Below are 20,918 nucleotides of genomic sequence, written 5' to 3'. Positions count from 1 at the left end.
GTCAATTTCCCGTCCCCCCAAAATAACTCAACACACAGCCATTAATGTCTAAACTGCTGGCAACAAAAGTGAGTACACGCCTAAGAGAAAATGTCCAAATTGGGCCCAAAGTGTCAATATTTTGTGTGGCCGCCATTTTCTCCCAGCACTGCCTTAACCCTCTTGGGCATGGAAGTCACCAGAGCTTCACAGGTTGCCACTGGAGTCCTCTTCCCCTCCTCCATGACGACATCACGGCGTTGGTGGATGTTGGAGACCTTGCGCTCCTCCACCTTCCGTTTGAGGATGCCCCACAGATGATCAATAGGGTTTTGGTCTGGTGACATGCTTGGCCAGTCCATCCTCTTTACCCTCAGCTTCTTTAGCAAGGCAGTGGTGGTCTTGGAGGTGTGTTTGGGGTCGTTATCATTTTGGAATACTGCCCTGCGGCCCAGTCTCTGAAGGGAGGGGATCATTCCAGTACAGAAAACCCTCAGGCTGCCATATTGCATTGAATTTTTTGACAGCTTTCGAACATTTCAGCAACTGCAGATTGAAATTGAAAACTGATTTATTTGTTTAACTATGTTAAATTGCAAACTGGCTGTAGCAATTTTATATGCTACATTATTTTTTTTAATAAAGGAATGTTTCTCCTTTAAATAATAAAACAAGGTGGTCCAAAATTGCCCAGGAATCATGGCAGAAAAACATCTGTAAAAGGTTCCCAATGAACATAGTAAATGTAGGAATGTCATTCATAATACATGAGTATTATAACCACAACCTCCCAGGAGGCAAGGAAGAAAACGGCCTATTGTCCTAGTGAAAATTCTGTATTTGTATTTAGTACACAAATTCCATTTTTTCATCCATAAGAAGCTCACTTTCATTCTTGAGGATTTTCACTCTAAGTTTAAAAAAAATCTGGGACCCCTGCATAACTTACAATGACCATCTGAACATAGATCGTACCCTAGTCTCGGTATGAAGACCTCTAATGTTAAAATCTGCTATGTCCATCTGATGGTCCACACAGGGCTATTCCCCACTCTTTACATTGGTGATCAGTGGGAATAATGTCCCTTACATTGGTGATCAGTGAGAAGAATGTCCCTTACATTGGTGATCAGTGGGAAGAATGTCCCTTACATTGGTGATCAGTGAGAAGAATGTCCCTTACATTGGTGGTCAGTGGGAAGAATGTCCCTTACATTGGTGGTCAGTGGGAAGAATGTCCCTTACATTGGTGATCAGTGAGAAGAATGTTCCTTACATTGGTGATCAGTGAGAAGAATGTTCCTTACATTGGTGATCAGTGGGAAGAATGTTCCTTACATTGGTGATCAGTGGGAAGAATGTTCCTTACATTGGTGATCAGTGAGAAGAATGTCCCTTACATTGATGATCAGTGAGAAGAATGTCCCTTACATTGGTGATCAGTGAGAAGAATGTCCCTTACATTGGTGATCAGTGGGAAGAATGTCCCTTACATTGGTGATCAGTGAGAAGAATGTCCCTTACATTGGTGATCAGTGGGAAGAATGTCCCTTACATTGGTGATCAGTGAGAAGAATGTCCCTTACATTGGTGGTCAGTGGGAAGAATGTCCCTTACATTGGTGGTCAGTGGGAAGAATGTCCCTTACATTGGTGATCAGTGAGAAGAATGTTCCTTACATTGGTGATCAGTGAGAAGAATGTTCCTTACATTGGTGATCAGTGGGAAGAATGTTCCTTACATTGGTGATCAGTGGGAAGAATGTTCCTTACATTGGTGATCAGTGAGAAGAATGTCCCTTACATTGATGATCAGTGAGAAGAATGTCCCTTACATTGGTGATCAGTGAGAAGAATGTCCCTTACATTGATGATCAGTGAGAAGAATGTCCCTTACATTGGTGATCAGTGAGAAGAATGTTCCTTACATTGGTGATCAGTGGGAAGAATGTTCCTTACATTGGTGATCAGTGGGAAGAATGTCCCTTACATTGGTGATCAGTGGGAAGAATGTCCCTTACATTGGTGATCAGTGAGAAGAATGTTCCTTACATTGGTGATCAGTGAGAAGAATGTTCCTTACATTGGTGATCAGTGAGAAGAATGTTCCTTACATTGGTGATCAGTGGGAAGAATGTCCCTTACATTGGTGATCAGTGGGAAGAATGTCCCTTACATTGGTGATCAGTGAGAAGAATGTCCCTTACATTGGTGATCAGTGGGAAGAATGTCCCTTACATTGGTGATCAGTGAGAAGAATGTTCCTTACATTGGTGATCAGTGGGAAGAATGTTCCTTACATTGGTGATCAGTGAGAAGAATGTTCCTTACATTGGTGATCAGTGAGAAGAATGTCCCTTACATTGGTGATCAGTGGAAAGAATGTCCCTTACATTGGTGATCAGTGAGAAGAATGTTCCTTACATTGGTGATCAGTGGGAAGAATGTTCCTTACATTGGTGATCAGTGAGAAGAATGTCCCTTACATTGGTGATCAATGAGAAGAATGTCCCTTACATTGGTGATCAGTGAGAAGAATGTCCCTTACATTGGTGATCAGTGAGAAGAATGATCCTTACATTGGTGGTCAGTGGGAAGAATGTTCCTTACATTGGTGATCAGTGAGAAGAATGTTCCTTACATTGGTGATCAGTGGGAAGAATGTCCCTTACATTGGTGATCAGTGAGAAGAATGTCCCTTACATTGGTGATCAGTGAGAAGAATGTTCCTTACATTGGTGATCAGTGAGAAGAATGTCCCTTACATTGGTGATCAGTGAGAAGAATGTCCCTTACATTGGTGATCAGTGGGAAGAATGTCCCTTACATTGGTGATCAATGAGAAGGATGTACTATTTCCAGAATGAGGGGAGATCCAAAAGTCCATAGCCCATCATGGAAGAAGTGTGGCGGTAGCACGTTTTTAACGTATTCCTTTAAAGCTGAAGTTTAATATAAAAATACCGTGATAGGCGGGTGTCGGTCTCCAAGTGACCCATGCTTGTCCAAGCCCAAAGGTGCAGACGAGGCCATATAGAAAATATGAGAGACTTCCTGCAACAGTGATCCATCCTACCCCCAGCCAACCTCTCCATCCACTTCCATTGGCTGTAGCCAGTTCCCCTGAGATGAATGGAGGAGGACAGTCTCTAGAGCAGGTTGAATATACTCTACGGCTTGCTGGGAACTGAACCTGAAGCTACTTAAATTGTGTATGAAGCTGACCAAGCTAGTAAAGCGATCGTTATAACGCACGGATGATTTACACAGAAAAAAAAAATGAAACAACATGTGAAATCTGCTGGCCTACATATCACCGGGAGGAAACATCCAAAAGAGCAGAAAACGTGAGAGACGACAGCTGTCCCCGGGCCAAGAATGGCCTCCATGATTGTCCCTCCCGGGTATTTCCCAGCTGTGCGCTCAGATCACAGGAAAGCTGCAGGTCTTCACGCTTCATTTCCTTTATCTGCTTGTGGAGTCTCTCCCAGCCTTGTCAATGAGAAGAAGAAATGGGACCCCCAAGAACAGGATCCAGGAAAGACAGAGGTGTATACAGACATAGCAGTCCATGTAGTTGCTATGGGGCCTGGGGTGGGAGGGGGGCCCCATTAAAGCGGTTGTATACCCTGTAATCAGCGGCGCATTGCGGGGGGAATATCTCTTTATACCTACAGGTAAAGCCTTATTATAGGCTTACCTGTAGGTAAAAGTCAAAAAGTGTGGTTTACAACCACTTTAAGGAAGCTTTTAAGGAAAGTTATTTATTTAAAAGTTATTCATTTATTCATTTATTTTTAATAACAAACATGTTATACTTACCTGCTCTGTGTAATGGTTTTGCACAGAGCAGTCCCAGTTCTCCCCTGCCTGCGCTCCTGGCCCCCCCCCCTGCCGAGTGCCCACCATAAAAAAAAGGATTTTTGTACTCACCGTAAAATCCATTTCTCTGAGTTCATAGACGGACACAGCATCCTTTGACCTTAGGGTTATGCTTCTTCCTACCAGGAGATTTAGGCAGAATTCTACAGCACTTAAGGTGTTAAAAACTTTCCTTCATGCCGCTCCTCCCAGGGGGCGTGGCTCCCCCAGGCATAACCCCCACTCTGCTTCAGCAGCCTCAGTTCGTAACAAGCAGTACAAACCAAGGAGGGGTGGGTGCTGTGTCCGTCTATGAACTCAGAGAAATGGATTTTACGGTGAGTACAAAAATCCTTTTTTCTCTTTCGTTCATAGACGGACACAGCATCCTTTGACCTTAGGGACGTCCCCAAGCAGTGTCAAAAAAATTCGAGGGGTGGGAAAATAACACAGCAAAAACAGGTTACACCCCAAACAAAACCGGAGTTACTCAACGGAGGAACTCCAACCTTAAACTGCCGCCTGTAACACCCTGCGGCCGAAGGAGGCATCAGAAGATGCACTCACATCCACCATATAAAACTTTGAAAAAGCGTGGACCGACGACCAGGTCGCAGCCTTACACACCTGTAACACAGAGGCTTGGTGTCGGAAGCCCAGGAGGCCCCGATCGCCCTGGTCGAATGCGCCATGACCCCAAAGGGAGGCGCCCGCCCCTTCAGGGCGTAGGCCTGAAGCACAACCTGTCGGATCCACCTGGAAATGGTGGCCGACGAGACTGCCAGGCCCATACTGGGACCGGACACAGACACGAACAGCGAGTCCGACTTCCGGAACGGAGCTGTCGCCGACAAGTAAACTCGAAGGGCCCGAACCACATCCAGAGAATGTAAAGAGGCTTCCTTCGGGTTCTTCGGCTGAGGACATAATGATGGAACAACAATGTCCTCGTTAATGTGAAAAGGCCGAACGACCTTCGGAAGAAAAGAGGGCTGCGGGCGCAGCACCGCCTTATCCTGATGGATGACCAAGTAGGGGGCCTTGCAAGACAAGGCCGCCAGTTCAGACACTCGTCTGATAGAGGTAATAGCTACCAGAAAGACCACCTTCTGCGACAAAGTCAGCAAGGGGATTTCCCGAATGTCCTCAAAGGGGGCACGCTGAAGCGCCGAGAGGACCAAGTTCAAGTCCCAAGAAGGTAGCGGAGAGCGCACCGGGGGGGCCACATGCCGGACCCCCTGCACAAACGTGCGAACCAAAGAATTCGCTGCCAAGGGACGCTGAAAATAAACAGCCAGAGCAGAAATCTGACTCTTGATCGTGCTCAAGGCAAGAGCCTGGTCCACTCCCCGCTGTAGGAACAGCAGGATCTGGGACACCACGTAAGTACGGGGGTGCCACTTCATCTCCTCACACATAGAGATGTATGCTTTCCATGTACGATGGTAAATTTTTCGAGAAGTGGACTTCCGTGCACGCAGCATGGTAGAGATTACCGGGCCCGACAGGCCCCGGTCCTTCAGTACCTGGTTCTCAACAGCCACGCCGTTAAAGCCAGTGACCGTAAAGCAGGATGGAAGATCGGGCCCTGAGACAGGAGATCTTCCCTCAGAGGCAGGCGCCAGGGGGCGTCTGCCACCAGACGTACCAGGTCCGCGTACCAAGAGCGACGCGGCCAATCTGGGGCGATCAGGATCGTTGGAATCCCTTCGGCTTCCACCCTGCGCAGCAGGCGGGGTAGGAGCCTTAGAGGAGGGAAGGCGTAAATCAGGTGATATTGACCCCAGGGAGCCACCAACGCGTCTGACGCGTCTGCCCACGGGTCCCTTGACCTGGCCACAAACCGTGGCACCTTCCGATTGAGACGGGACGCCAGAAGGTCTACGTCTGGAGTGCCCCATTTTTGGCACAGGATCTGAAACACCTCCGGGTGGAGAGACCACTCCCCTTGATCCAGAGTCGTGCGACTCAGGAAGTCGGCTTGCCAATTCAGAACTCCCGGAATGTATACCGCCGACAGGGCCGGAACGGACCTTTCGGCCCACCGAAGTATGTGAGCGACCTCCGTCGCCGCGGCCGAGCTCCTTGTGCCGCCCTGATGATTGACGTACGCCACGGCCGTGGCGTTGTCGGACTGGATCCTGACAGGACGGCCCTGTAGCTCCAGCGACCACCTGACAAGGCACAGCTTGATTGCTCGGAGCTCCAGGATATTGATCGGCAGGCGGGACTCCTCCCGAGTCCAGCGCCCCTGGGCTGACTGGGTGCCCCAGACGCCCCCCCAGCCGAAGAGGCTGGCATCCGTCGTGACCACTGTCTAGCGGCACGGAAGAAAAGACTTCCCGGACCGAAGAACCGGAGACGTCAGCCACCATGCCAGGGAAGACTTGGCCAGATGGCTCAACCGAATCTGGCGATCCAGAGAAGATGGGACCCTGTCCCATCGTGACAGAATCTCCTTCTGTAGTACCCTGGTGTGGAATTGGGCATACAGAACCGCCTCGAAGGAGGCCACCATCAGACCCAGAACCCGCATGCAGAAGCGAAGAGATGACCACTTCTGGGTCAACAACTGTCTCACTGCAGATTGCAGGGTCCGCAGTTTTTGCGATGGGAGGAACACTTTTGTCTCCCCCGAATCCAAAACCAGCCCCAGGTGTTCCAGCCTCTGGGACGGAACCAACACTGATTTTCTGAGATTCAGAAAAACCAGCCGAACTCCTGCAGAGTCCGACACGTGATGGACACGTCCTCCTCTAACTCTGAGCCTGAAGAAGCTCTCAGGAGAAGGTCGTCCAGGTATCCCACGATAGCGATCCCTCGCTGCCGTAGCAAGGCCAGGATCGGGGCGAGCACCTTGGTGAACACCCGCCCGAACGGGAGGGCCACGAATTGATAGTGGTCCTCCCCGATCGCAAAGCGCAGATACCTTTTGTGGCTTGTGCCAACGGGAACATGCAGGTATGCGTCCATGATGTCTAAGGACGCCATGAAGTCCCCCTGGTGGAGGGACGCTATGATAGAACGGACCGACTCCACCCTGAATCGCTGCACTTTGACAAAGGAGTTGAGGGCCTTTAGGTCCAGGATAGGGCGAACCCCTCCCTTCTTGGGGACCACGAACAGATTGGAGTAGAACCCCCGAAACCGTTCCAGCGAGGGGACCGGCACAACCACCCCCCTGTCCAGAAGATCCTGGACAGCCCCGGACAGGGCTAGCCGACGATCCGGAGGAAGCTGGAGGTTGGATGGAAAAAATCTGTTTGGGGGACAAGAAAGGAACTCTATCTTGTACCCCGAGGCGACCACCTCGCAAACCCAACGGTCGGATAGAAGAGAATTCCACCGATCCACGAAGTCGTGAAGCCGTCCCCCCACCCGAGACGCGGGCGGGGGCAGACCTTCATGCGGAAGCAGGCTTGTCCGCAGGCTTGTTCGGTTTTTTGAACCAGGGGCGCTTACGCCCGGCAGCAAGGGCTTTTGCACCTTGCGGACCTTTTCCAGCCGCACGAAAAAAACGCTTAGGGGGTAGTAAAAGTAGGACCTTGCTTGCGGCGAGGTTCCCTACCCTTCCCCGACTGAGGGAGCAAGGTGCTCTTACCTCCAGTGGCATCCTTAATGATGTCATCCAGGGATGCCCCCAAAAGCCGTCCGCCCTTAAAAGGCAAATCTATCAAGGCCTTTTTTGAGGACTGGTCAGCCGACCAGCACTTCAGCCATATAAGGCGGCGCAGAACCACTGCGTAGACAGAAGCCCTGGAAAGCAAAGGAATCTAATCCATATCCGCCTCGCAGAGAAACTTCTGACCCTGAATCAACTGCTCAGCCAGGTCCCTAGAGGACTCGGAAGCACCCTAGACCTCCAGATTCTGCAGCAGGAGCTTCGCCCTTTCAGTTAGCGTCTGAGCAACCAGGGCGCCGGCCAGAGCCGGCCTTACCGCCGAACCCACCACCGAGAACAGGGAGCGGGCCACGGCCTCCACTCTCCTATCAGCGGGGTCCTTGAAAGCAGGAGCCCCCTCCACAGGCAACATAGTAGCCTTACTCAGTCTGGACACAGGAGGGTCCACCGACGGAGGAGTGACCCACTTTTTTTTTTTTTTTTTTTTTTTAAAAGTCCTCCTCCAGGGGGTAACGGTAGCAAAGCTTTTAGGAATAGTAAAAGCCTTTTGCGGTGTATCCCATTCCTTATACAACAAATTGTCCAAATAAGGAACACAGGGGAATACCTTAGCGGTACGCGGTGGTTTGCGGAATCCAAAAGGGACTGACACCGCTGGTGTCTCCGCCACATCCTCTAAATGAAGAGTCTCACGCACCGCAGTAATAAGAGCTCCAACAAAATCCTTATCAGCAGACTCCGCAGCAGAGTCATCCTCGCTGTCCATGTGGGTTAAGCCCGCATCCTCTGACATGACAGAACCAGAAGCATCAGATTCTGTGTCAGAGATATCCCCAGAAACAGCCTCCGGGGGGGGGCGCTTTTTTACCCCCCAACCGAGCACTGGCTGCTCCAAACCTGGTGAGAAAAAGACTCCAGGACAGCCGACACCGATTCAACAGATGTGGCAGGGGAAGGGGCGCTTAAGGGTTAATTCCGGCATTGTGAGGAATGAGGGGCCTGATTCAGGCTCCATATTGCAGCTGCCGTGTCACCCCCACTGCCAATGGCAGGAAAAAAGTCCCCCACAGGTCACCTCCCGGCCGCTAGAGCACAGTATGGGGCCCCCTGAGACTCACCACCCTCTGGTACAGCGCGGTCTGTGAAGGCAAGTGTGTGCTGAGGAGAAGCTGCAGCGCTGCGTCTGTCCCCTCAGATGATTCGCGGTCTTTTTTCCCCGCCGAAACGGCCACTAGAGGCCGAACTAGTGCTGAAAACGGCGCCGGCCACAAGAAAATGGCCGCCGAATAATACAAGCGCGGCTCCGGCAAAATGGCCGCCGTTGCGCAGTTTTAAAAAGACAGTGTACCCAAAAATGACAGTACACCAAAACAGCACACAGCACACACAAAAATGCCCAGAATGTTCACCACAGTCCCCTGCAGTGACACAGAACAGCCCCAGCCATACCTGAGTGAAAAAATATGAGCCCCAGGGAAAAAAACCCCCTGCACAGCCGTCACCCAAAGGGGGAAGGAGGGAGAGGAATAAGGGAGAGAGGAAAGCAGGGAAAAACCCTCAGTCGACCTCCCAAGGGAAAACATTCCAGCCAGACCACTTACCTGAGTAAGGGGCCACTACTTACCTGTCCTGCGACTACCCGGCTGGAGGTATCCCAGACAGAACCAACGTCCGCGAACGGCATGGTTGTCAGCCAGACACACTGTGACAAAGCCATAGAGACCGGTCATATGTGTGCCCTAGAACCGAAGTTCCCCGGCCGCCCCTGGAGCAATGGGGCCTGTCGTGGACGTCCCAAAGCTGAGCTGAGGGCCGGCACACGCTCGAAGGCCGAACATGGGGGGACTACAAGGGTCGAGGACCCAGCCTGTCACCCAGTCGGCTGTTGATAGAAGAATCGCAGGATTCAAAAATAAAATAAAAAAGCGAGGAAAAACTCGCAAAAAGCAAAAAAATTTGCAAGAAAAAACTCCAGAGTCCAGGACTCCAGAGAGAGCCTGACTCTCCTGACGGTTAGGCAGAAACAAACTGAGGCTGCTGAAGCAGAGTGGGGGTTATGCCTGGGGGAGCCACGCCCCCTGGGAGGAGCGGCATGAAGGAAAGTTTTTAACACCTTAAGTGCTGTAGAATTCTGCCTAAATCTCCTGGTAGGAAGAAGCATAACCCTAAGGTCAAAGGATGCTGTGTCCGTCTATGAACGAAAGAGAAAGCAGATTGCTATTGGGGCACTCATGTGGGCTCACTCCCAAGCCAGCTCTGTGAGAATGCATTGAGGTAAAAAACCTTCAGCCTGTATAAACACTTTAAACTGTGAAGTCTGCAGTCTAGAGGAGTTGGTGGTGTGGTATGCACTGGGAGCCATTTATTTTTGGTGGTGGTGTTGTATGCACCAGGAGCCATTTTTTGTGGTGGTGTGGTATGCACTGGGAGCCATTTATTTTTGCTGGTGGTGTAGTGTGCACTGGGAGCCATTTATTTTTGGTGGTAGTGTGGTATGCACTGGGAGCCATTTATTTTTGGTGGTAGTGTGGTATGCACTGGGAGCCATTTATTTTTGGTGGTAGTGTGGTGTCCACCAGGAGAAATTTATTTTTGGTGGTGGTGTGGTGTGCACCAGAATCCATTTATTTTTGGTGGTGTGGGATGCACCAGGAGCCATTTATTTTTGGTGGTGGTGTGGTATGCACCAGAAGCCATTTATTTCTGGTGGCGTGGTATGTACCAGGAGCCATTTATTGTTGGTGATGGTGTAGTGTGCACTGGGAGCCATTTATTTTTGGTGGTGGCGTGAGGTGCCCTGGGTGCCATTTCTTTTTGGCGATGGTGTAGAATGCATTGGGACTTTGGGAGCCATTTATTTTTGGTGGTGGTGTGCGCTGGAAGCCTCTTTTTCTTTTTGGTGGTGGTGTGGTATGCATTGGGAGCCATTTATTTTTGGTAGTGGTGTACACCGGGAGCCATTTATTTTTGGTAGTGGTGTACACCGGGAGCCATTTATTTTTGGTGGTGGTGTACACCGGGAGCCATTTATTTTTGGTGGTGGTGTACACCGGGAGCCATTTATTTTTGGTGGTGGTGTACACCGGGAGCCATTTATTTTTGGTGGTGGTGTACACCGGGAGCCATTTATTTTTGGTGGTGGTGTACACCGGGAGCCATTTATTTTTGGTGGTGGTGTACACCGGGAGCCATTTATTTTTGGTGGTGGTGTACACCGGGAGCCATTTATTTTTGGTGGTGGTGTACACCGGGAGCCATTTATTTTTGGTGGTGGTGTACACCGGGAGCCATTTATTTTTGGTGGTGGTGTACACCGGGAGCCATTTATTTTTGGTGGTGGTGTACACCGGGAGCCATTTATTTTTGGTGGTGGTGTACACCGGGAGCCATTTATTTTTGGTGGTGGTGTACACCGGGAGCCATTTATTTTTGGTGGTGGTGTACACCGGGAGCCATTTATTTTTGGTGGTGGTGTACACCGGGAGCCATTTATTTTTGGTGGTGGTGTACACCGGGAGCCATTTATTTTTGGTGGTGGTGTACACCGGGAGCCATTTATTTTTGGTGGTGGTGTACACCGGGAGCCATTTATTTTTGGTGGTGGTGTACACCGGGAGCCATTTATTTTTGGTGGTGGTGTGGTGTGCATTGGGAGCCATTTATTTTTGGTGGTGGTGTGGTGTGCATTGGGAGCCATTTATTTTTGGTGGTGGTGTGGCATGAACCCGGGAGCCATTTACACCGCCTCTGCTTAGCTCCATTTGGCAGTTTAATTTGCATCTCTCCCTCGCTCTGATTCCGTACAAATCGCCGCCATTACTGTTCCTCATCTCGGGGGCTGAGAGTTTAAATGACGCCGAGATGATGAATAATTGAGAACGCTTTTCTCTGCCTTATCTGGTGACAACATCCAGAGGAGATTATTAGCGCACAGATGAAATGTCACGGGCTAAACTCCTCCACGCACACCCCAGGGGGACGTTTAACCCCCGCAGCGCCAGAGGGTGACCTCCTCCCTGTGACAGTTGCAGGGGGGGGGGGGGAATTATTATGGAATCCTCTAACATAATCTGCATTAAACACATTTCTAATGAGTGGTGAAATTTCCTCCGCGGGGATCGACATGGGGGGGTGGGGGGATGTGCGAGAAAAGACTCACACGCGGTCAGCCAAAGTTCGATTTTAAAGGGCAAATTGTGAGGAGCCGAGTAAATATGTACAGTCCATGTATGGGGGCAATAGTTAGTGGGGGTCATTCACACACTGCAGGGTTTATATGGACTGGCAATGACAGTATGGGGTTGATTTACTAAAACTGGAGAGCGCAAAATCTGGTGCTGCTCTGCATAGAAACCAATCAGCTTCCAGAACAAACTGAAGTTAGAAGCTGATTGGCTACCATGCACAGCTGCACCAGATTTAGTAAATCAACCCCTATGTGCCCATTTAAGCCACCCATAGACAGGTCGAAACTGGGTGTACTGGAGTTGATCTATGAATCGACTTTAGTACAACCAGCCGGTCGTGTTTTTTTTTTCCTTGCTCGATAGCCACCGGCAGTGATCAATGTATTCTGCTGCTCGGGAAGGATTCCCGCCAGGAGAACAGAATAACACTGTGGGAGGGATTCCCCCATCAACAATGACTGTGTTGATGAGGGATTTAAGTGATTTTCTGTCCTTCAACCCATGGTTGAAGGATAGAAAATTGTATAACCACTTGCCTACCACAATATGTATATATCATGGCCCCAACGGATAAGGCCCCGCCCCCCGTATTGCGTAGGCGCGTCACGAGTCACGGCGTTTCCCAAAGAAGCCGAACATGTAGAAGCTCTATACAGCGCCTGTGCAGTCAGCTCAGCTCTACACGGCTCCTAGTTGGTGCGCAGGCGCCGTATAGAGCCGACTCGCAGCTCTGCATGTTCCGCTTCTTTCGTAAACGCCGTGACTCGTGAGTCACGGAGCTTGGGACCGGGTCGCGGGCACGCGACCCACGGCTGGGCACTTAAAAAGGACGTACCTGTACGTGCTTGTGCCCAGCCGTGCCATTCTGCCGACGTATATCTGCAGGAGGCGGTCCTTAACTGGTTAGAGTGTATTTTTTCCAAACAAATTGCGTTTAAAAAAACCACTGCGCAAATACTATGTGACATAAAAAATTGCAACAATCGCCATTTTATTCCCTAGGGTCTCTGTTAAAAAAAATATATATATAGCCAGATTCAGGTAGATGTGTCTAACTTTAGGCGGGCGTAGCGCATCTCATATACGCTACGCCGCCGTAAGTTAGAGAGGCAAGTACAGTATTCACAAAGAACTTGCGTCCTAAGTTACGGCGGCGTAGTGTAAATGGGCCGGCGTAAGCGCGCGTAATTCAAAGTAGGCTGTAGTGGGCGTGTTGTATGGTAATGAATCGTGACCCCACGTAAATGACGCGCCTAACGAACGGCATGCGTGGACGTATCCCAGTACGCATGCTCAAAATCACGTTGCAAATAGTCAATGCTTTCGACGTGAACGTAACCTACGCCCAGCCCCATTCTGAATCGGCTTACGCAAACGACGTGAAATTTGACGGCTGTTCCGACGTCCATACTTAACATTGGCTGCGCCATTTACATTGCAAAACGCCTTACGTAAACGGTATAGCTTACTGCGACGAGCATAAGTACGTTCGTGAATAGGCGTATCTTGCTCATTTACATATTCTCTGCGTAAATCGACGTACACGCCCCTAGTGGCCAGCGTAAATATGCAGCTAAGATACGACGGCGTAGGAGACTTACGCCGCTCGTATCTTAGCAACAGAGAAGCGTATCTCAATTTGAGCATACGCTTAAAGATACGACGGCGCGGATTCGGACTTACGACGGCGTATCTACTGATACGCCGTCGTAAGTCTTTGTGAATCTGCCTAATAATGTTTGGGGGTTATAAGTAATTTTCTGGCAGAAAAAAAAGAAATTTTGTACTCACCGTAAAATCAATTTCTCTGAGTTCATAGACAGACACAGCCTTCATTGACCTTAGGGTTATGCTTCTTCAATCTCCTGGTAGGAAGAAGCATAACCCTAAGGTCAATGAAGGCTGTGTCCGTCTAAGAACGAAAGAGAAAATAGGATTTTTGTACTCACCGTAAAATCCATTTCTATGAATTCATAGACGGACACAGCCTTTATTGACCTTAGGGTTATGCTTCTTCCTACCAGGAGATTGAAGAAGCATAACCCTAAGGTCAATGAAGGCTGTGTCCGTCTATGAACGAAAGAGAAATACTGATTTAAACTTGTAAACAAAAATTGACAGAAAAAGCCTGACCTGCAAGTGAATAATGTTCTGCATGTCCGGCCCTACGAAGAAGATCAGCTCTGTTTTAATAAAAGGGACAAATAACGGATTTTGACTCAAAGTTCCGTGGAGAGATCTGCAAATCGTGGAGCTTAGATCGTGCGGCTCCATGACACTCTCTGCCAGTTAAGGGGAAGCCGACAGTGAAGCAGTTAAAGGAGACGTCACGGAGTGTCAGGTGTGAAGAAGACGCTGCAGGCGATACTTCCTGCTAAGCAACGCAGCACAGAGGAGAGGCGATTCCTCGCTGAGCAGTCTGGTAATCAGTCATTTCGTTTTACACGCTATTTCTAGGCCACCATCCGAAACGCACCAGAAAAACACACCGGGCTAGATTCACGTAGCTGCGCCCCTTCTTACGGCGGCGCAGCGTATCGTATTTACGCTACGCCGCCGCAACTTACAGGAGCAAGTGCTGTATTCACAAAGCACTTGCTCCGTAAGTTGCGGCGGCGTATCGTAAATGGGGCCGGCGTAAGCCTGCGCAATTCAAATGTGGAAGGGGGGCGTGTTTTATGCTAATATGTGATGACCTGACGTGACTGACGTGCGCCGTCCATGTACATATCCCAGTGTGCATTGCTTCAAATGACGTCGCAAGGACGTCATTGGTTTCGACGTGAACGTAAATTACGTCCAGCCCTATTCGCGAACGACTTACGCAAACGACGCAAAAAATTCGAAATTTCGAAGCGGGAACGACGTCCATACTTAACATTGGCTGCGCCACCTAATAGCAGGAGCAACGTTACGCCGGAAAAGCCTTACGCAAACGACGTAAAAAACTACCGCCGGGCGCACGTACGTTTGTGAATTGGCGTAACTAGGTAATTTGCATACTCTACGGCGAAAACGATGGGAGCGCCACCTAGCGGCCAGCGTGAGAATGTACCCTAGGATACGACGGCGGCGTAAGAGACTTATGCCAGTCGTATCTTAGGCTAATGTCGGCATATCTTGCTTTCTGAATACAAAAAGAAGATACGCCGGCGCAGATTTGAATTTACGCGGCGTATCTATAGATACGCCGGCGTAAATTCTCTCTAAATCTAGCCCACCCTGTTCTCAGGGCTGCTGTTAGAAATCACGGAGCCCCATACAGCCAACCTGACAGGGACCCCGTGGTGGAAAGTGACTGAGGATATAGATTTACAGCGCCTTGAAAAAGTATTCATACCCTTTGTAAATTTCCACATTTTCTCATGTTACAACCAAAAACGTAAATGTATTTTATTGGGATTTTATGTGAGGGACCAACAGAAAGTGTCACATAATTGTGAAGTGGAAGGAAAATAATAAATGGTTTTCACATTTTTTTTTACAAATAAATAAAGTGGGGGGGGACATTTGTATGGCGCCCCCCGGAGTCAATACTTTGTATAACCCCCTTTCTCTACAAGTCTTTTTGGGGATGTCTCTACCAGCCAGGGGTGGTCTGACAACTCATGGGGCCCCCCGGGCAATAGAAGATTATGGGGCCCCCGGGCTGACAGATGGCCACCAGCCAGGAGGCAGTGCAGAGGCGGGGCAGCTAAAATCTCGTGATTTTCACATCAAAAGCATGTCGGTATTGGACATATCAGGGACAGATGTAAAAAAAAAAAACACAGACTTTTACATACTGTCCCTGGTTTTACTGAGCCTGGAAACCCTGATGGGGCCCCCTAATGGCATGGGGCCCTTGGGCAGTGCCCGAGTTCCCAAATGGTCAGTCCGCCCCTGCTACCAGCTTTGCACATCTAGAAAGGAACATTTCTGCCCATTCTTCTTTGTAAAATATCTCAAGCTCTGTCAGATTGGATGGAGAGTGTCTGTGATCAGCAATTTTCAGGTCTTGCCACAGATTCTCAATGGGATTTAGGTCTGGACTGTGACTGGGCCATTCTAACACATTATTATACACGATTTATACAGCGCCAACAGTTTACACAGCGCTTTACAATGTATAGGGGGGACAACACAATTGCAGTACAGTTCAATACAAAAGGAACAGGAGGGCCTGGCTCCTAGAGGTTACATTCTAAAGGGAGGGGGTGGTGGTACAAAAGGTAAAAGCTGAAGAGAATGATTTGATGGGGGTGGCTCGGGGACAGTTGTTAGGTGGGCGTGGGATAGGCTTTCTTGAATAAATGAGTTTTCAGGGATCTCCCAATTGCGCACAGGGTAGGGGCTGATTGGACATAATGGGGCAGGGAGCTCCAGAGGATGGGAGAGGCTCTGGAAAAGTCCTGGAGGCGAGCATGGCAGGAGGTAACAAGGGAGCTAGAGAGCTCAAAATCGCATGAAGTCACACCCTATTTGTGCCTATAGAACTGTTCAAACCGATGTCATTCTGACTCGCACTGATTTGAAAAAGGTTCCTGCACTATTTTTGGCGATTTCATGTGTGACTTGCATGAAATCGCACTGACCGGCGGCTTTGAAATTGCGCTGAAGTTGTGCGATTTCAAAGCTGTATTCGGTGTGATCGGGGGCTGAAGCGGGTTTTGACTTTCTATAAACTTGTATGGAAATTGGGAAGACAAAACCCATTTGACGCCAACAAAAGCCCATTGACAAGACATAACAAACTCTTCCAGTGTATGGAATCTTCGGTGAGAATACCGGTTGGGGATTGGAATGTATCTGCAGATACGGGGGAAGAGCTGTGACACTAAACTAGATGTTCATCTGAAGTCAGGAAGTCACTGGAAAGCACAGCGAGGTGACAGAAATTCAACTTCCTCCAATCACAGCGCTGAACAAGATGGCTACTTACGCTCAAAGTTCTTGACGATGTGCTGCAGACAGAAGTCGGTGAGAAGTGGGACGATTGCCAGGGACCAGCTGTAGTCCTCTGTGATGATCCGACGCATCTTCCTAAGGTCAGCCGCTGCATTTCTCTGCTGGACAGGGAGCGGCGCGGGGACCGCCGCCTTCTCATTGGCTGCAGACTCCGGCATTGTTGGGACTGGCTGGCCAATCTCAGTTCCTGGAAGATGGAGGAGCAGAGGCAGATTATTATTCTATTCTATGAATCAGGAGGATACAGCTGTGAGAGTTCATAGTATGGGTTCATCTAAGAAATAAATCCTTCTAACAGGAAGTGAGGAGAAATCTCTCCAGTGGGGATACAGACAGCAATAAAAACTTGACAAAGGCTCTACACCCACAGTACCCAACCTGCGACCTTGGGGCCACATGCAGCCCTTTGGAACTTGCTATGTGGCCTTTTGCAGAACCCAGCAGTCAGCAATGGAAGCATTAATTGCAAATAGGATTGAATGACCGTGATCTCTAGCTGTCATGTTGCACATCCCCAGTCTCTTTCTCCTAAAGTGTCTCTCCAATCTACAACCACATTTGTTGCATGTCTGCAGTCTCTGATCATCTCCTCTAGTAGGTCTGCAGTCTCTGATCATCTCCTCTAGTATGTCTGCAGTCTCTGATCATCTCCTCTAGTAGGTCTGCAGTCTCTGATCTTCTCCTCTAGTATGTCTGCAGTCTCTGATCATCTCCTCTAGTAGGTCTGCAGTCTCTGATCTTCTCCTCTCATATGTCTACAGTCTCTGATCATCTCCTCTAGTGTGTCTGCAGTCCCTGATCAGCTCTAGCATGTATGAAGTCTCTGATCATCTCCTCCAGCATGTCTGCAGTCACTGATCATCTCCTCTAGCATGTATGCAGTCTCTGATCATCTCCTCTAGCATGTCTGCAGTCTCTGATCATCTCCTCTAGCATGTCTGCAGTCTCTGATCATCTCCTCTAGCATGTCTGCAGTCTCTGATCGTCTCCTCTAGCATGTCTGCAGTCTCTGATCATCTCCTCTAGCATGTCTGCAGTCTCTGATCGTCTCCTCTAGCATGTCTGCAGTCTCTGATCGTCTCCTCTAGCATGTCTGCAGTCTCCGATTGACCTCCCTAGTATGTCTGCAGTCTCTGATCATCTCTTCTAGCATGTCTGCAGTCTCTGATTGTCTTCTCTAGTGTGCCTGCAGTCTCTGATCGTTTCCTCCAGCATGTCTGCAGTCTCTAATTGTCTCCTCTAGCATGTCTGCAGTCTCTGATCATCTCCTCTAGTGTGTCTGCAGTCCCTGATCATCTCTAGCATGTATGCAGTCTCTGATTGTCTCCTCTAGCATGTCTGCAGTTACTGATTGTCTTCTCTAGTATGTCTGCAGTCTCTAAATGTCTCCTCTAGTATATCTGCAGTCTCTAAATGTCTCCTCTAGTATGTCTGCAGTCTCTGATAGTCTCCTCTAGCATTTCTGCAGTCTCTGACAGTCTTCTTTTGTATACTTTATATTACGTGTGGCCCTTTGGATCTATCAGGGACCACAGCTGAGGCCCCCTACATCTTGTAAGTTGACAACCACTGCTCTAAACCATCTCCACCCTTTAGAACAGGGCTCGACAAATCCCGGGCGCCAGGTCGCCATGGCAGCTAGAAATGGTGTCCTGGCGACTTGGCTTGGAAGGTGGGCAAATCTGTGAGCTGGCGCCATCTGGTGGTGGCCGTTGGTATTACAAGTTAAGCATTACAAGTTAAACAGCAATTCTAATGTCATTTTTCACTGTCATCTTCTTCCCTCTAATTAGAACCCCCAAACATTATATATATTTTTTAGCCTAACACCCTAGAGAATAAAATGGCGATCGTTGCAATACTTTCTGCCTCGCCGTATTTGCGCAGCGGTCTTACAAGCGCACTTTTTTGGGAAAAAATTACACGTTTTTAATTAAAAAATAAGACAACAGTAAAGTTATCCCCATTTGTTTTAATATTATGAAAGATAATGTTACGCCGAGTAAATTCATACCCAACATGTCGCGCTTCAAAATTGCGTCCGCTCGTGGAATGCCGACAAACTTTTACCCTTTAAAATCTTCATAGGCGACGTTTAAAAAAATCTACAGGTTGCATGTTTTGAGTTACAGAGGAGGTCTAGGGCTAGAATTATTGCTCTCGCTCTACTAATCACGGCGATACCTCACATGTGTGGTTTGAACACCGTTTACATATGCGGGCGCTGCTCACGTATGTGTTCGCTTCTGCGCGCAAGCTCATTGGGATGGGGTGCGTTTTCTGGCTCCTAACTTTTTTAGCTGGCTCCTAGATTCCAAGCAAATTTGTCAAACCCTGCTTTAGAAAAACAAGATTGGAATCAATAAGACAAATAACCACCAATCACATCTTAAATGTATATGTTAATAAATTCCATCTAAAAACCTCTCCTCATTGTTATACATTTTCTGCATAGGAAACTCCCCACAATTCACAATGGCGGCACCTTTTATGGAGGAGCTCTGGGGGCAGTGATGTGGAAGGTGGGTTATTCTGTCACTGGCAGAGCCGTCTCTTACCCATCGAGGTGTGGTGGGTGCTGTGTTCTCCTACCACACAAGAAGAAGGTCATGTGACCAGCCTGGTAGCTCTAAGGGGCCCAATTAAAAGAGCAGAAAGGAGCACCCACCACTATAGCACCTTCATTAGGTGAAACGCCGAGAACCCGGCACTGTACAGTGATTTGCTCTAAGCCCGGAGTTCCGCTTTAATAATCAGAGCTCGGTGCTGTCAGGCCTCGTCCTCCGCCATCATTCACACCGCGTTTCAGATGACAGCGAAATTATATGTCCGGCTCTTCCTCTGTGCAACGTTCCCCCAGAGACCGGCTATTCATATATCTGGCAAGCGGGGTCACAACCTCAGTGACAAAACAATAAATTACATAATCAATCCCGCCATCAATTCTCATTTAGTCGATGGAAGTGATTGAGCCCCCTCCCCCCATGGCGCCTATTCTGTACAGGAAAAAGAGGAGCCGTCCATCGCTTATAGTGACCACAACCACCGCGCCTTTTCTGACACTTTTTGTTTACAAGTAAAAATGTGTATTATTTGCCACAAATTACTTATAACCCACACACACACACTGCAAACTGTTGGCGCTATATAAATCCTGTATAATAATATAGAGAAGATAGATAGATAGATAGATAGATAGATAGATAGATAGATAGATAGATAGATAGATAGATAGATAGATAGATAGATATATTTTTAGCAGAGACCCTAGGGAATGAAATGGGAATCGTTGCAATTTTTTATGTCACATTGTATTTGCATTTTTTTTTGCAATTTTTTTAAACGCAATTTGTTTGAAAAAAATACACTTTAACGAATTAACCGGCTCACAACTATTTACGTCAGCAGAATGCCACGGCTGGGCAAAGTGACGTATATTTGCGTCACTTTGAATTTCCCGCCGTGCAGGCGTGCGCGCGCCGCTGCCGCAAGCTCCGTGACCGTGCCCACGGGACCCGCGGACTCGATGTCCGCCAGTGTCAAGCGATCGGGTCACAGCTGCAGAACGGGGAAAGGCCGGTTTAAACAAACATTTCCACCGTTCTGCCTAGTGCCACTGCCACTGATCGTCTGTTCCCTCTCATCGGGAGCATCGATCAGTGACGTGTCACTCACAGCCACGAACCCTAACTGTTAGAATCACTCCCTAGGACACACATAACCCCTTCCTAGCTCCCTAGTGGTTAACCCCTTCGCTGGCAGTCACATTTATACAGCAAGGCCCCGTACAGACGAGCGGACAGTCCGATGAAAACGGTCCGCCGGACCGTTTTCATCGGACATGTCCGCTCGGAGATTTCTGTCTGATGGTTGTACACACCATCAAACCGAAATCCGCGCGGACAGACAGCGCGGTGACGTGGCCGCGCCGTCGCCGCGACGTGCGCGACCCTGGAAGGTCAATGCTTCCACGCATGCGTCTAATCACTTCGACGCATGCGAGGGATGGCGGCCCAGCGGACATGTCCGGTGAGTCGTACAGACGACCGAACATGTCTGACGGACAGGCTTCCAGCGAACATGTTTCTTAGCATGCTAAGAAACATTTTTCCGCTGGAAACCTGTCCGATCCGCCGGACATTTGTCCGGTCGGCCGTACACACGACCGAACATGTCTTCCCAAAATAGCGTCAGAAGTGTCCGCCATAATGTCACAGTCACAATAAAAACCGCTGATCGCCGCCATTACTAGTAAAAAAAATAAAAACTATTAATAAAAATGCCATAAAACTATACCCTATTTTGTAGAAGCTATAACTTTTG

The 20,918-nt window shown here is 48.9% G+C and overlaps 1 protein-coding gene across 1 annotated transcript in view; it reads right to left on the bottom strand.

The window, feature by feature from the left end:
* TCTE1 (t-complex-associated-testis-expressed 1) overlaps positions 1-20,918 on the bottom strand; it is a 30,152-nt gene that overhangs the window by 7,047 nt on the left and 2,187 nt on the right. The window contains exon 2 of the mRNA XM_040351789.1: positions 16,570-16,782. Within this exon, the coding sequence (XP_040207723.1) occupies positions 16,570-16,753 (184 nt within the window). The 5' untranslated portion in view covers positions 16,754-16,782. The remainder of the gene's footprint in view (positions 1-16,569; positions 16,783-20,918) is intronic.

This window comes from Rana temporaria, chromosome 4 (assembly GCF_905171775.1).
Source record: "Rana temporaria chromosome 4, aRanTem1.1, whole genome shotgun sequence".
NCBI lineage: Eukaryota > Metazoa > Chordata > Amphibia > Anura > Ranidae > Rana > Rana temporaria.
Note: the sequence above shows the minus strand (reverse complement) of the source record. Positions and strands in the feature narration are given on the sequence as shown.